General features: G+C 46.3%; 1 protein-coding gene across 2 annotated transcripts in view; it reads left to right on the top strand.

Moving 5' to 3' along the window:
* Positions 1-16,482, top strand: part of LIMK1 (LIM domain kinase 1) — a 250,416-nt gene that overhangs the window by 220,159 nt on the left and 13,775 nt on the right. For both annotated transcript variants that reach the window (XM_085649679.1, XM_085649680.1), the window contains 3 exons: positions 6,475-6,540; positions 8,331-8,487; positions 9,362-9,417. In XM_085649679.1, the coding sequence (XP_085505805.1) occupies positions 6,475-6,540; positions 8,331-8,487; positions 9,362-9,417 (279 nt within the window). The remainder of the gene's footprint in view (positions 1-6,474; positions 6,541-8,330; positions 8,488-9,361; positions 9,418-16,482) is intronic.

The following is a 16,482-nucleotide window of genomic DNA, read 5'->3' as shown; positions in this document are numbered from 1 at the left end:
GTCCTCAGCTCTTAGAATCTAGTCACCTGACCTTGTCACTGGGCAGTAAATTCAAGAAACTGATTGAAACTCTGAGGGAGGCTATGCAGTCTCACTTAAGAAAACAGTACCTTGCAAAAGGAATTGGTTTTGTTTGCAGTACCAAGCAAAAGGGCGTCACATTTGTTGCGTGATGACGTTTCTAATATTTCTCTTGTTTACTGAGTGTGTTGCAGTCGTACACACTCCTCCGTTAAAGAGTTCATCGAGTGACCTTACGGCTAGAGCTGTCGACTTCATACCTGGGAGACCTGTCTGACAGTGCCAGAAGAGCTGGTATGAAGGGCAGGGTGTGGGCCTAGTTTTTGGCTGTTCGTCAGCCTGTTTTATGGTCTGCTAGACCCATTTTTATTATTGTTGAATTCTGCGATATTACCACAAATATGGCCTGCAGCAAGCCCTAATGCATGCAGTCTCCCCTACCATTAAAACACCTCGACAGCGTGCCTTTACAAGTTCAAGGATACCCGATTTGCACCTGAGGGCCACTTTGTTAGATATCTGATTTGCTAATGAGAGCCACTTTTATTTTGGTGGCCCTGTTTTCTGTCCCAGCGCAACCCTGGAACCAGGTTCGAATCCCTGCTTCGGCTTAATATCCTGTGAATTGGGGCAAATCGAAACCCCTAGTGTCTATAAAAAAATATACATGTGTAATATTTTGTGGTGCTCATGCGAACCACTAATGCGCTCGGACCAGGTTTGCGCTATATTAAAAAAAAAAAAAAACATCAAACCAAAATACTCTCACTGTTTATTATTCACGTCTCCAGCTTCGTAGGTTTTATTGAGGGCTTAAATTCCTTTCCGAGTATTTAGTGTGTGTGATTAACTTATGAGTCCACTTTTGACCATATGTGTTGGTACAACAGGAGGCATATTTCTTGACTGGCAGCTTTTATTGATGCAATGGCTTCAGCAGGGAGAGCGCGTGTAGGGCCCGCATTGTCTGTTAATGACCCTGCACTGTGTTTCATGGAGGTAATGCAGTTATTAGGCCACATTCATCCTTTTAACTGAGTCCTCTCGGATTTCTACATGAGTCAGTCCTTTGCTGGGCCTGTCTTTGTCAGGCAGCTACAGTTACCAGGGCAATGTTTATTACAGACACTGATTACCAGAAGGGTATTAATATCAATGTACAGTATCCATGGAAACGGAAGTGTAAGACGCTACACAACAGTTGTTTGTAGTCTGTGAGCACACTGTACATGGCAGAGGTCTCTTGAAGACAAGTCTGCATAGGTTTATTGTGGCTTGCATAAAACATGGTCACCATTGAATTATAGGTGTGTTATAAAGATAAGTTGTTAGCCTAGAGAAAGGGCATCCTGGCGCTAGAGATGGAAACTCTGAAAGGCACATAAGGTAAGCAGCATATTACAGCTGAAATATCCACGTCTTCTGCCTGTTTTTAAAGCTTCAGTGGTCGATATTTGATATAGAGACAGAGGGGAAATATTCCAGCAGTGAGCAGCAAAATAGGAGAAGGATCATACTCCGGTGCAGGCGCGATAGATCTGAGGAATGGTCCCAAGAGCTGTAAGCTAGGAGAAGCCGCGATCAGAGAGAGCCTTACAAGCCATACACAGGACCCTAAAGCAGGCCTGCTTTTGAGTGGGGAGTCAGTGGGGTTTTTGGTGGTGACCAGGCCTTTGCATGTAAATGTATGTATGTGAATGGTTTCTCAATCGCATTCACCTAGCCAATAGGCAGCGGTTCTTTTACGTAAAGAAAATCTTTTTTTGGGTGGATTTAGGGAGTTCTCATTGACAACATTAGTGGGATGACTCTCTCTTGAGTCCTCCTAAGACATTGGGAAGCTGCATCAAGCCATGTATGAAGCTTCTCTGCTCCCACATATTGCTTAAGCTATAGCCTTCACCCAGCCAAAATAACATGCACATTTCTGCAAGATCCAAGCTGCATAATAGGACCACTGCTCTTTAAGGTCGGTCTCTTCTGTAGTCTGAATTTCTTTCAGGTTTTATATAGCATACACTCCCCTGGCTTGCCCTTTGCTACCCCTAGCATTGACTTTGCAACCCCTGGCCTCAGAGGTGGCAAATTCAGTGCCAGGAAGACTGAGGCAGCTGGGGAGCCTTTCTCTTTATTTTCTGTCAGTTTTTCATTACACTAATGGTGAATAAATAAAATATATTATTCACTAATAGTGTAATAAAAATGGAGTACAGTAAGCTAGAATATGCCCTTCCATGCCAGCTGAGTTAAGTAAAAGTTGTTTTAAAATGTATGTTATGTGCGTGCTCGCGTGTGAGAGTGTATATGTGTGAATTTGTGTGTATGAGTGAAAGTGGAGGTCAACGGTCGTGTGATGTCACTTTCGCTACCCCTGGCATTTGGGCGAATTGACGTCCATGTACATTACACAGGATATATTCATTTTTGCAGGCACTGGGAGATTAAGTGTTGTGCCAGAATCACAGGATGCTGAGCCGAAGCCAAGACTCGAACCTTGTTCCCCAGTTCCCAAAGTTGACAGCTTTGGCATCTACACTACTTCCTCTCCCTATTTGTACAACAGCACCTCCCCCTGAGAAAGGCTACGCTGGTAAGAGGGAATAGCTGTACTGTGGGTATTGGCTCACCAAATGATGAGTGTGACGTTGCTCAGGGGTTTTTGACATCATCGGGGACTGACTGCTCTCGCACTTAATCTTGAAGCTCGGTATTGTTATACTTTTGCCACGATAATTCCGAATGTGAACACCAGATGGCAGTAGAGCTCGAACATTTAAAGCTGCAATGGAATCTAGACTGCAAAATGAGTTTAGTATGTTGGCAAAATATTCATTTGCCGTTTTGTCATCAGCCACTCTCATATCTGTCTTCCCATTCTTTTCAGTTTGCAATTTGCTTCTAAGCTCTCCATTTTAGGTTCAAACGCCCATCTCCGAGTTCCACCGCATTGCCAGTTATTTCATTACGTTCCCGCTCAGATTGCACTGCCTTTGGATTCTGCCTCTTTGGTTGTGCATTTTACGCTGCACAGGTCCCTCCAATAACCCTACATCACCAACATGTAATCCTAGTCAGGCTCCTCCTGTTTTTCGGTCTTGGGTACCCCCATGATTGTTAATTGTAAACCGAATCTCTTTATTCCAAGCGGCACTCCTCTGTTAATGCATCCTAGGTTGCAGGTCTGGTTTCTGTCTTCACTGGTACCTCCGGCCTCTTCAACATAGACCTCGCCTTTGTGCATTCCAGCTGTGGCTTCTGTCCTACGTTACTCCGCTGGATTGTGCATTGCAGGCTGTATATCTGAATCATATGTCTGTCTGCACCAAGGTGTCCTCCATCTGAGGCTGCACCTCCAAGCTCTTCATCTTAGAATGCACCTACAGGATGTCCATCCTAGGGCACACCTGAACATCTTCCCCTTGCGCTGCATCTTTAGGTTTTCTATCTATGGAGGCACCTTCACACTTTTCATCCTGGAATGCATCTTCTGGCTGTCCATCCTAGGATGCTCCTCAAAATCCTCTTCTTAGGCTGCACCATCAGGTGTTCTATCTTAGGAGGCCCCTCCACACTCTTCATCTTAGAATGCATCTTTAGGCTGTCCATCCTAGGATGCTCCTCAAAATCCTCTCCTTAGGCGGCACCATCAGGTGTTCTATCTTCGGAGGCCCCTCCACACTGTTCTTTCTAGGTTGCATCTTCAGGCTGTCCATCCTAGGATGCTCCTCAAAATCCTCTCCTTAGGCGGCACCGTCAGTTGTTCTATTCGAGGAGGCACCTCCACATTCTTCATCTTAGAATGCACCTGCAGGCTGTCCCTCTAAAGATGCACCTGCAGGTCCTCCAATTTAGGTTGCCCCTGCAGGTTGTCATGTACAGAATTTCCATCCTATGATTCATATTCCAGTTATTCATTTTAAGACTCACCTGCAGGTTCTCTGTCTTAGACTAAATTTAAGGAATGTTCATGTTAGTCTGCACCTGCAGGTTCTTCATCTTAAGATGTACCCGCATGTCCTCTTGCCAGCTCTCCTTGCGACTGTTCTCCTGCGCAGTCTGCTACCCTCTGCTGCCTGTCTACCTGCTGCCCTCTGTTTGGTCCTCTTTGGCTCGTTCCCTCATTTTTCTGCCCTCGGTTTTGCCCTTTCTGCTCGTTTTTCTGCACTATGTTTTGCCTGCTTCTGCTCTGTTTTGCCTTTGCTGCTCGTTTTTCTGCCATCTGTTTTGTCATTTCTGATCGTTTGTTTGCCCTCGTTTTGCATTTTCTGCTAATTTTTCTGCCCTATGTTTTGCCTTTTCTGCTTGTTTTTCTTCCCTCTGATCGATTTTCTGCCCTATTATGCCTTTTTGTTTATTTTTTTGCCCTCTGTTTTGCCTTTTCTGCCATCTGATCGATTTCTGCTCTATTTTGCCTTTATTGTTTTGCCTTTTCAGTTCGCTCATTTATCTGCCCGTTATACCTTTTTCTGCTAGTTTGTTCCCGCCTTTTCCTCATGACCTGGCTTTTCGATGGATATATCGCAACACAGTGCCCAGATACCCACAGGGGTGAAAGTGCAGCGCTCTACAAATGCTGACTGATTGGTTGACCCGCAGACCCTCATTTTATGATGCCCCTGCAGGTCTTCGAATGCATTGACCGGCTCTCCATCACAGGAATGCACCAGTAGGTACTCAGTCTCGCAGGTTCTCTAGGGTTTGAGTACAATCCATTTTGGACTAAGTTACCACTTATGGTCTCAAGAATAGCAGCGTTTCCCCTCGAAACACCAGTTTTTTGTGGCTTGAACCTACCTTGAATTCTAGTCACGTGATTTACTTTGCCTGTAATACCTGGTCTTGGAAATGATTATTGTAAAGTAAATACACTTTTACTTTGTCCTTCGACCGAAGGAGGAATCAGAGTGACTCATTATGACATAATCTTTAAGCTCACAGGGCCCCAGCACGTGACCACTGCCTTTAGGTTCCCTTTTCCACTGTTTTGTTTAGAAGTATCGAGCAGGACTGCCAGGAAATATTTTCTTTCAACTTCACTGAAGAATATGCGTGCCAGACCGGATTCCAGGTTCAGCGTCGGCGAAAGAAGCAGAGGACATCTTTGTTGATTCTCATTCGTTTCCTCCTTTCAAGGAACAGCATTTGTTTTTGTTGCTGGCAGCTGCTGGGTTACTTCCGTACAATAGGCAGGTTTTATTAATTCTAGAGCCCATTTTTCTGAATAATCTCTCCGACACCCCCCGAATGGTGGTGAATGGGCGGGGATGCAAACGTTTTATCATTTTTTGTAAGGGCCACTGCCTTTTGGACTGCTTTCATCTGGCACAAAAAGGTTGTCATTGGTTGTATGACGCCTGTTGCTTTGGTTTTCCTGTCTGCTAAGTGCCTGGTGGTTGCTGAGTGGGTCATTATTGATACCCATGACTTCCATGTGCCCCTGCTTGAGTGAAAGTTCGCCATTTGTAAGGAACTCCAGTTTGTAACCCCACACCCCCAACCCCCCCCCCCCCTTTGTAGCCTTCCTACCTTCATTTGTGTCTTCTGTTGCTCTATGTGGGCTTTTGGCGTTTTAAGTTGTGAACTAAGCCTCTGCGTTCTGTTTTCCTGCACACACTTCAATTTTAACATAAGTACCTCTGAACTTTTCAGGGCCCTAATCTCTCTCTTTCTACATTAGTTAGTGGGTTTACCAGGCTTGAGATACATTGACAAGACAACTGTACAGGCTAATAAAGATAATACATGTTGTTAAGTAACGAACTTGCCAGGATCACTGGTTAACCAATTTTTTTCGAAAGAAAATCTAGATGCTTATTGTAAATTGAGAAAAATCAATAATTCAGGGGATTGGGGCTTGAGTCGTATAAGGTTGATGTCGAGCAGAGGTTGGAATTCTTGTTACCTTGTTCCTCAGTTATGCCTACAAGACACGTGCTCGTAATTTGCACTCTGGAAGGGAAAGACAGCACTTTACACTCAATATGCACACTCTTTTCGTACAAGCCATCCATGCAGGACACGCACGTTCTGTTTTTCACATTTCATATTAATATTTTAATTACGTATGTTTAAATATTGAAGCTCTTTTTTTGCAAGGCATCCTTTCAATGGTTTTAGTATGCAGAATAAGAGACTTGTTTTGTAATAGTTTTTATTAATCATATATATATCCAAAGGCCAATTCCCAGTGGGGACTTTACATTTTACAAAAATATTTTTTGAAGTCCTTCTCCTCTAAAAGATTTTAAATACTGATTGTAAAGGCTGCCACCAAAGGCACGTTTCTAATCACACGAGAGGCCATGTCAGATATCATGGCAAAAATTTGCAGTAGGCTAGAATTCGGCGTCCAATATATATGATATGATATATGATGTTCCTGCTGTCTTCCTACAGTTGGTCACACATTTTTCTGTCTATCACTCGTGTCACCGGTGTGTTCTTCGTCCACAGGCGTACCTACACTCCATGAACATCATTCACCGAGATCTGAACTCCCACAACTGCCTGGTGCGAGAGGTGAGAGGTCACGACAGCACTATGATGTGATGTAATTCTAGAATGTGGGGCCAGATGAGGGGGAAGCCCCCTCCTCACTACTCTAGTATTAGTTAAGCAGAGGTGTACAAACACACGTCCCATATCAACATATTTCATTTGATGAATTTGATTATTATGATAGGATTATATTTAAAGCTCTCATCCACCCTCAAATGCAACATGGTGCAGAATTTGCAGTAAAAGAACAGCTGTGAGGATAAACATGCATTGGCATAGCCAATAGGTCTCGCCTTTGGGACCTTATAAGTGTTTAGCCATGCAACAGTTGATGTTGTTGCACCAAGGCTATTGTGCTGCATAACAAAATACGTTTCAGTCCCTAAAGGCGAGACCTATTGGCTATGCCAATGCTTGTTACTTTTAGCCACAGTTGAGGACCTAAATAACTAAGAGCAGCCACCCCCAAATCTTGCTTTCTTAGCTCTGGGTTTGTTCAGAAGATGCTTTGAGTTGGAGTATCAGTTTCTCCCTGTAATAGTTGAATGGTTGTTGGTGGCATGGTTTCTCTGTATTGGTGTGTGCCTTATGCATAAGGCAACATGTCTTGAACGCCACTCATTGCCTAACTGGAAAGTGATGGAGTTGATTCTGCCTTGGGACGCATGACTTGTCATACTAAGATGTGCCCCGTTTCTCACTACGTAGTTCTGTATCCTCTGCAGCATATGTGTACTTCCTTCTGGGAGACCAAGTTAGATTGTGTTACAGTCGTCTATTCTGTGTGAGTTGATGTGGAGTGATCCATGAGGATCAGTGCCGTGGAGTCAGCCTTGATCATAATTGGTCTCAGTGTCTCAAGAACGAAGGCTGGTGCAGTCTTGGTACCTCTTCTTGGTTTGAAGCCTGATTTCCAGGGGTCAGGGATGCCCGTGTCTTATAGGTATTTAGCAATTTGCTTGGCTCCAATCAATTTAAATAACTTTCCACAGTCTGGCAGGGAAGTAATGGGACAATAGTTTTCACCTAACACTTTGCTGCAAAAGCGCAACACAACATAAATCCCAAAACATCTACTGCCAAAAATGATCTTGCATGCATAGGTAATATTGGGATCCAGTGACTGGTGCCTTGGTACGCAGATCATGGGACACATGTGGTAAATGAGTTATTCTCCGTTAACTGCCCTGAATGAACTGGCTGCCAAGGGTCTGGAAAAGGCCTCCCGTTACTGGCAAGAGGGGATTCAAGTTTCAGGAGATATTATAGTATCCTCCAATAAGGTCCAGCAGAACTAGTAATACGTTGTATTAGCTCAAAATAATTTAATAAATTGCGCCATCTGCCTCCGCTCGTGTTGCCTGGAAGCACTGGGGTCAGTGGCCTGAAGATCTGCTGAAGGATGGCAAACATCCAGATGAGGTCCTAGCGAGGTTATCAGTGGTAAACAACAGCTACTCATCTGAGAAGTCTCTACCAACGCTGATTGCCCTTCAGACAGTTGGTTGAGGGAACATGATTGAGAGAGTGACCAGCTTATTTTTATAAACTGAACAGCGTTGATTCGCAGTGTGTGATTAAGTACGTCGGACAGGATACAATAGAATGCCTGGGTCGTGTGTACCTCGGGGGTGAACTGTTAAGTAGCAACGTAGCAACTCAGAAGTGTCAGATTTGACATTTGGGTAGGTCGCTTTACTGATCCTTGGATGAAATTCCCTTTGAGTGCTTCCATGAAGCAGTACATACAGACAGTTCAGTGGGCCTGTATGTCCTCTTTCTGTGCCTGACTTTCTCTTCTGTGTGCACAGAACAAGAGTGTGGTGGTGGCAGACTTTGGGCTTGCTCGGCTCATGGTGGACGAGAAGAACCAACCAGATCACCTGAAGAACTTGAAGAAGGTGGATCGCAGGAAGCGCTACACCGTGGTGGGGAATCCCTACTGGATGGCACCAGAGATGATCAATGGTACGTCATCCGCTGGAAATATTATGTTATGTTGAGGACCTGGGACTCCCAACAAGGATATATCCAAAAATGTGCAGATTATAGAGCGAATAATGGGAAAGATGAATTGATTTAGAACTGTTGGATGAGAAGGCCATGCAGGATAACTAAGACTAGAATGGGCTAAGGTGAACCTGTAAAGGATGCTGGGAGTCAAAAATGATAAGGGCCATATAAAGTTGAAAGGAGACCCATGGGAGTGGAGTAGAGGGGAACCATGTTAGAGGGAGAAAGGGAGAGCCACCATTTATGAGGTAAAATGCAAATAGGCTGATGGGGAAGAGTAGGAGGTCGGTATTGAGCAACTAGGGCAGGAGCAGGTTGGTCAGGGAAAGAGAACTGGAAAAGAACCATGGGCGTGATAAAATGAAGAAACTGTGAAACCAGTGGCGGAGAGAACTCTGGTTTACAGCAAAACATACAGAATCGTCCTCTGGGAGAGGGGTTTAAGAGCTCCTTAGGGGAGACCAGAGCTGTGAGGGGAGAGAGGAACCTTGGCAAGAAGCAAAAACAGGATATAGAGTTAAAAGGGGAGTACCGCTGGGGGTGGAGAAGGGAGCTTTGTAGCATAATGCGAATGGAAGAAACACTATATGCGATACAGGAAGAAAACAACCAATGGGTAGTTTTGTAGAATGAGATCTGGCGGGCCATGAGATAACTATGGAAACCGAGAGAATAAAAAGTGAAGGCTTAAATTGGGAGAGGGGAGGTTTGGAGAGGGTGTTGGTTATGAGTCTCTTTGGTTGAATATCCATAGGGTGAAGTTACTAGTGAGACCCCTTTCGGCCAGGTGTATTGTTTCTTTTAACATTTGTTCATTCTCTGCTTGCAGGAAGAAGCTATGACGAATCGGTGGACGTGTTTTCTTTTGGGATTGTCTTGTGCGAGGTATTTGATCCCATGCGCTCCTATGTGAAGTGTTAATGTATGAACCCTTACGATGCACTGTATGGAACGTGATCTGCTCTTTTAGTACGCCTACTGACCGTATAAGAGCCCATGACCCTAAAACTTGCTGCAAATATCTTTCATCTCCCCTTTTACAGGCAGTGTAGGCATAGAAAGCGCAAAAATACAAAACAATACAGAATAAGCATGCAAGAATGAGGACTCTTGCATAATGGCGTGAAAGGTGGACAAGGGTGCGAATACTGTGCTCAGTGAAATGCCGAGTCTTTACTCCTTACGTGGAATCTGAATAACAAAAGTCGTCGGAGAATATCGTGTTTTTATAGAGTACCAGTTACTACAGAGGTTGATGTTTCAAAACATTGTAGAGAACAAGCGTTGCTCTTGTCCAGTTCAATAGAACTGATATTACCCTGGTCACTGTTCTAGAGCAACTGATCGCTGGAAGGAAGTTCATCCCTTACTTTGTGTTATGTTGTGTGGTCCACATTTTGTCCTCCTATCCATCTGACCAATTATATTATCACAAGTGGCTGGCGTTTTGTGAGATAAGGTCTTTCTCTGGGGGTGTCTCCTACCAGGGGTCTCTGGGAGAATGGGTGATGGAGGACTCTATAGTTTGTGTGTTTGTTAGTAGTTTTGCAGCATGAATCTTTCTGGATTCACTATGCTGTGCATTATTCCGCCATCTGGGGGTTGGGTCCGGAATCGCAGTATTTATTCTCTCCTTTTTTTTTTTTTTTTTGGGGCCCAGGTGGGCGTCGACATCCCACCATTTGGTGTCCTTTGTGACGTCGACGCGCTTCTGGCGGAAGCTCCCAACTTTGGTCACCATCTTCAGATTCTTTTTTTCCGCCATTGGGTCTGGATCGTTGCCGAAGAGTTCCAGAGTTTTGGAAGAGGAATCAAGGAAAATCGCAGGAAATCTGCGAAAATCAAGGTTTTTCATCTACACCGGACTACAGGCCAGGTAACCAGAGTGACGAGGGAGAAGGTTCACGACCAAAACCTCGACGTTCGACGGTGAATGCGCTCACAGGGGGTTCCCTGAGCGCAGGGATGCACAAAAGACCGCTTCAAGTTTAGCACAAATTGCCACCACAAGGACACCCAGAATGACCAGCATCCAGTCTGCAACCTCTGCCTGCTGCTCGACCACAGCAGCGAAGACTGCAACGCGGGCTTGGCGTTTACACCCAAGACCCTCAGAGTAAGGGAGAGGCAGAGAAGGGCGAACGAAAACATGCAGAGGCAGGGCCACCTCCATCGCTTCGAGACTTGGGTCTCTCCATTGGAGAGGAGGACAACATCGCCAAAGGACCGGAGGACTGCATGGTCGTCGAGCTCCATAAGAAGATGTCGAAGGAGGTAAGGGAGTCGTCGACCTCTAAACACTCGAGCGACACTCGAAAGGGTGAAGCTAAAGCCCAGAGCGACACTCGTAGAAGTGAAGCCAAGTCCTCGAAAGGAGCTCTGCTGCCGAAACACTCGACGAAGGCAACCGCTACCAGGGACAGTCAGCCGAGTGAATCCTTCGAAAAGGACTCCCAATCGGGGAAAAACCCTAGAAAAACAAAGATTGTCGAAGGTTGCCCATGAAAAGGACACCTCGGCACCGAGGAAAGAAGGGCCGGCATCGTCGTCGACTGCCCCGAAGAGAAGCGCTCCAACCTTCGATGCCGAACATGCCGCCGAGATGGAGAGGAAGAAGAGGAGGTTTGAGGCCGTAATGGCGAGCATCCTGCAAAGGAAAAAGGACTTTGACGAGAAGATGAGCCAATACACCATCCTGCCGAACCCCGCGCTCGAAGCCGAAGGTCACGACGAAGACGCGGAACCGCCAAAAACCCCCCCAACCACTTGAGGAACTGGGAGACAAAGACTGCTATTTTGAGGGAGAAGGCGATGAAGAACTGCAATCCTATCGGGACTCAACGTCCTCGGAGGCACAAGGCATGGAATGGCAAGATCTCGACGCCGATCTCCTGAAGAAGGCGTAGACACTTGCCCTTCGAGGCCCTCGCCGCCAGACGACATAGAAGTCTACAACATGGTTGTACAAAAGGCTCTCCATGGCACATATTATTTACTGTCTTTATTTCTTATGTGCTGTTAAGGTTGCTAATGGGTATTGTGTGCTATGTAGAGTTCTCTGTGAGAATTGTGTATTGTGGGTCATACATTGTGGTGTACTTTGTGGGTTGCTTGTCAGGAAAGATCCTGTGTCAGGGAAGATCTTTTATTGGGTGGGCGCTGTGCACAGTACTCTGAAGGGAAGATTTTGTCGAAGAACCTCTGTATAGTACATCAGCTTCTTAACTAACTGAGCCATCTTCGGAGGCTGTCTAAATCACTGGTTTATTTTGCACACTATTGTATTAAGGAAAGGTGTCTTTGTATTGGATAGTGATGCACAGGGAACATGATTTTGTACTGCCCAAGTCCAAGTATTCAGCCTAAGTAGAAATGTTTTTCTTTTCACTTTCTAAACTTACTGTACTGCAGGCTCTTACGGGGCCATATGTTTGAGGCTTTTTTGAAGTCGCTATCGGCCCGATTCAGAGAATCGTGCTGTATGCGACTGCAAAAAAGCATGTTCGAGGCATATGAGCTGCAGATCACGCACTTGCATTAGATCGCCTTCTGGTGTTGGGCTCGGATGCTTGCACGTTGTTGTTGTCTTGGAAGAAGTATTTGTAGTCACGAGATAGATGACTCCTCCCTTGGACAATAGTGCGCATGGGCATCGACTCCATCCTTAGATTGTTTTTTTCCGCCATTGGATTCGGATGCAACTTTTGTGCTCTGGTTCGGAATCTCCATTTCAAACTTTTTCGACGCGCAAAACTTCCACAAACTCTTCGGATTGACTTCGAACATCTTCATCGTCGACGCGCCTTTCATCGGCTCGATTTCGGTCAGCGACTCGGGCCGCTGGGCCTATCCACGCCGTAAGGCCTACGGCTCATGGAAAGGACACCACTCAAGAAATGCCCCCAGTGTGGAGCAAAATTCCCGTACAGTGACCACCACAAGGTCTGCAACCTGTGCCTCTCACCTGAACACGACGAGTCCAGCTGTCCAGCCTGCGCATCCTTTCGATCGAAGAAGACTATTCGAGATCGAAGGGCTCGACGTCACATTATGGCGCAGAGATCAGCTCCGGAACCAGAGGACATCTTCGACGAAGGTACGGATGTCCCAGAAGAAGATTCCGAAGCTCTCGAAATCGTGTCAGAGGCAGACGACTCAGACGACCCATCACTCCTGGTCAACGAGTGAGTACTACTGCCCCTACCCAACCCCACCACCAAAACCGAAGGCACTGGTCAAGACTTCGCTTGTTGGCCCCAGTCGCGACCGAAAACACACTTCAGAAGCCCCGCCTCCGGGCCCGGCTCCAACAAGCCTTCCGGTAGCACGGGACCAAGCAAACTTCACATAATCGTCCCGCCAGTGCCTTCGGCACCAAAGTCAAAGGAACACTCGACTCCGAAATCGGTTCCGACGCCTTCCACCTCCAAAGACAAATCGGCCCCGAAAAAATCAAAGTCCATGGATAAGCCAGCTTCGAACATTTCCAAGCCTAAAGAACCCGCTTCGGCTCCGGAACCAAAAGACAAGCCTAAGGACTCTACCACACCTCCTAAGGCAAAAGACCATAAAAATCAACACCAGTCACGCTCGGAACCGGAAACATCGACACCGAAGGCAGTTCCCGAGGAAGAGGAACATTTTCACCCGGATCTTGTCGATCCTAGGCAGAAAAAAGATTTATATTAATCCTAAAACAGGACATGTCACAGCTGTGCCATGTAAAAAGAGGAAGTTAACACAGCACCTGCCACTCCAGTACCTGTGAAAAAGAAGAACTCTGCTAGATCACCTATGCCTCCTTCTTCTCCTGTACTCCTTCTAACCCACCTCCTCTCCCTAAATCTGTTACACCACCTCTGCCTGTAACTTCTCCACCACATACACCACCTCCAGGTGATGATGATGATGACCAAGGGGTGGGGGGTGACCCAAATGGCCCGTACACAGATCCAGACGACCCACCACAAGATGATTGGGAGTACCCTGTCCCAACAGATCTACCAGACCTACCAAGCCCCCAGCCATACCCCTCAAAACCATCTCCCCCAGACGACAATATTGGTTTTGGACAACTGCTTAATAGGGCTGCAGTTTATCACGGCGTCACAATGCACTCAGACACAGCAGAGGAAGACTTGCTTTTGGATACATTCGAACAGTCCCAAAAGACAGTGCAAATATTGCCAATGATCAAAGGAGTCATTAAGCATGCCCCTGAAGTGTTCAAAGATCCCGTACGTACCAGTATTCTTAACCCTAGAATCGATAAATATAGACCTGCCCCTGAAGACCCTGCTTACATTAAAGGACAGCTGCCTTTGGATTCTCTAGTAGTTTCCAACGCTAGAAAGCGCGCCAACTGACAAACCTCTGGGGATTACTAGACGCTTCTGGCAAGAGGGTAGCTGTGCAGGCAGCCAATCACTGGCGCATAGCCAACACGCAAGCACTGCTGGCTAGATATGATAGGGCCTACTATGACCAACTGGAAACCCCATTACAACATTTGCCTGACCAATATAAAACCCAAGCAAATGATCTTGTCCAAGTGGGCAAGCTAATTTCAAACGCGTCAATTAAATGCGCACTTCACGCGGCAGACCCTGCCTTTAGATCCATCAATACCAGTGTACTCGTTAGACGACATGCCTGGCTGCGCATTTCAGGCTTTAAGCCGGAGGTCCAGACTACCATCCTCAACCAGCCGTTCAACCAAGAACAACTTTTTGGCCCGGCTGTAGACACTGCACTTGAAAAGATGAAAAAAGACACAGAGACTGCTAAGTCCATGGGAGCGTTACAATCTGCACAAACACGGGGCTCCTTTCGTCGCTCTTTCTATAGAGGAGCCTCCAGAAACATGGGCGCAGACACCTCATCTTCGTTTAAAGCCACTACACAAACATACCCCAATAGAGGATATTTTAGAGGCGGATACAGAGGGAATAACAGTAAAGGAAGAGGCCGAGGTAATAACACCCGTGCCTCCCTCGCTACAAAACACTGACTTCGCTCCGCTTCCCCCAGACCCTTCCACTCCGGTCGGGGGAAGATTATCACAGTTCATACCTGTCTGGAATTCCATCACAACAGACAAGTGGGTAGGACAGATTATCCAGTATGGTTACTGCCTGGAACTTACAGCTACCCCCCCACACACATACCACCCAAGCAGCGTCCAATGTCCACAGATCATCTCATGCTACTAAAACAAGAGGTTCTCTCACTGCTTCAAAAACATGCAATAGAGCCTGTTCCCTTACAACATCAAGGAACAGGGGTTTACTCGCTGTACTTACTAATACCCAAAAAGGACGGGACTCTAAGACCAATACTCGACCTCAGACCCCTCAACCTATATATACACTCGGATCATTTTCATATGATCACTCTCCAAGTGCTCCCGCTGCTGCAACAAGGCGATTTCCTTGCCACACTAGATCTCAAGGACGCTTACTTCCACATTCCCATACATCCCGCTCACAGGAAGTATCTAAGGATTGTAGTGGACGGACAACACTTATCAGTTCACAGTCCTTCCATTCAGAGTCACCACTGCACCCAGAGTATTCACAAAATGTCTTGCGGTAGTAGCAGCACATCTGAGAAGAGAACAGATCCATGTCTCCCCATATCTAGACGACTGGCTAATAAAAGCCAAGTCATTCAACCAATGTGTTCAACACACTTACCAGACCATCCAAACATTACACAGCTTGGGATTCACGGTCAGCGACACCAAGTCGCATCCCCAGCCCTCTCACATACACCAATATCTGGGAGCCACAATGAACACCTCCACAGCTCGAGCATATCCCAGTCCAGCCAGGATAGCCAGCATACAAACCCTCATCACAAAACTTCAAGCACAACACACTCTCCCAGCCAGAGTGTTCATGCTACTCATAGGCATGATGTCATCTTGGAATTTTTATTGTACCTTATGCAAGACTTCAAATACACCCCTTACAGGAATGTCTAGCACATCAGTGGAATCAGGCTCAAGGACAACTTACAGATCAGGTGTTGGTAGACAGCCGCGCACATCGCTCTCTGCAGTGGTGGAACACAAAAAACTTGTCCAACGGGCGGTCGTTCCTCGAACCTGTTCCACAGATAGTGCTTACCACAGCCGCATCACTCGCAGGATGGGGAGCCTATCTCCTCGGACACACAACCCAAGGCAAGTGGACCACTCAACAAAAAGTGCTCCACATCAATCACCTGGAACTACTAGCAATATTTCTAGCTTTAAAATCATTCCAAGTACATGTACAAAACGAATTTGTCCTGATCCGGACGGACAACATGACAGCCATGTACTACATACAAAAACAAGGAGGCACACATTCTCTGCAGCTGTCCCAGCTCGCTCTGAACATTTAGAGATGGGCCATCCCACAAAATATATATCTACTTGCTGAACACCTTCCAGGAGTTCACAATCAGATTGCGGATCTATTAAGTCGACAAACGCAACAAATTCACAAATGGGAACTGCATCCCCAAGTTCTTCTACCATTTTTCCAGATGTGGGCCAACCAGACATAGATCTGTTCGCCACACACGAAAACGCAAAATGCCCAACCTTCGCCGCCAGTTTTCCACACCCATTGTCCAAGGGCAATGTGATATGGATGAACTGGTCAGTCAGATTTGCGTACGCTTTTCCGCCACTCCCACTGATTCCACTAGTAATACGCAAGCTCCGACAACACCCTCTCAAACTAATCTTAGTAGCTCCCACATGGGCACGCCAACCGTGGTTCACAACACTGTTGGAACTCTCACTAGTTCCGCACCAAAAACTACACCTATCCCCATCCCTGCTAACGCAGAACCAAGGAGAGATCAGACATCCAGATCCAAGTCAGCTGAATCTTGCGATCTGGCTCCTGAAGTCCTAGAGTTAGGTTACCTTAACCTACTACCGGACGGTATGAACAT

Source organism: Triturus cristatus, chromosome 3_2 (genome assembly GCF_964204655.1).
Source record: "Triturus cristatus chromosome 3_2, aTriCri1.1, whole genome shotgun sequence".
Taxonomy (NCBI): domain Eukaryota; kingdom Metazoa; phylum Chordata; class Amphibia; order Caudata; family Salamandridae; genus Triturus; species Triturus cristatus.
Note: the sequence above shows the minus strand (reverse complement) of the source record. Positions and strands in the feature narration are given on the sequence as shown.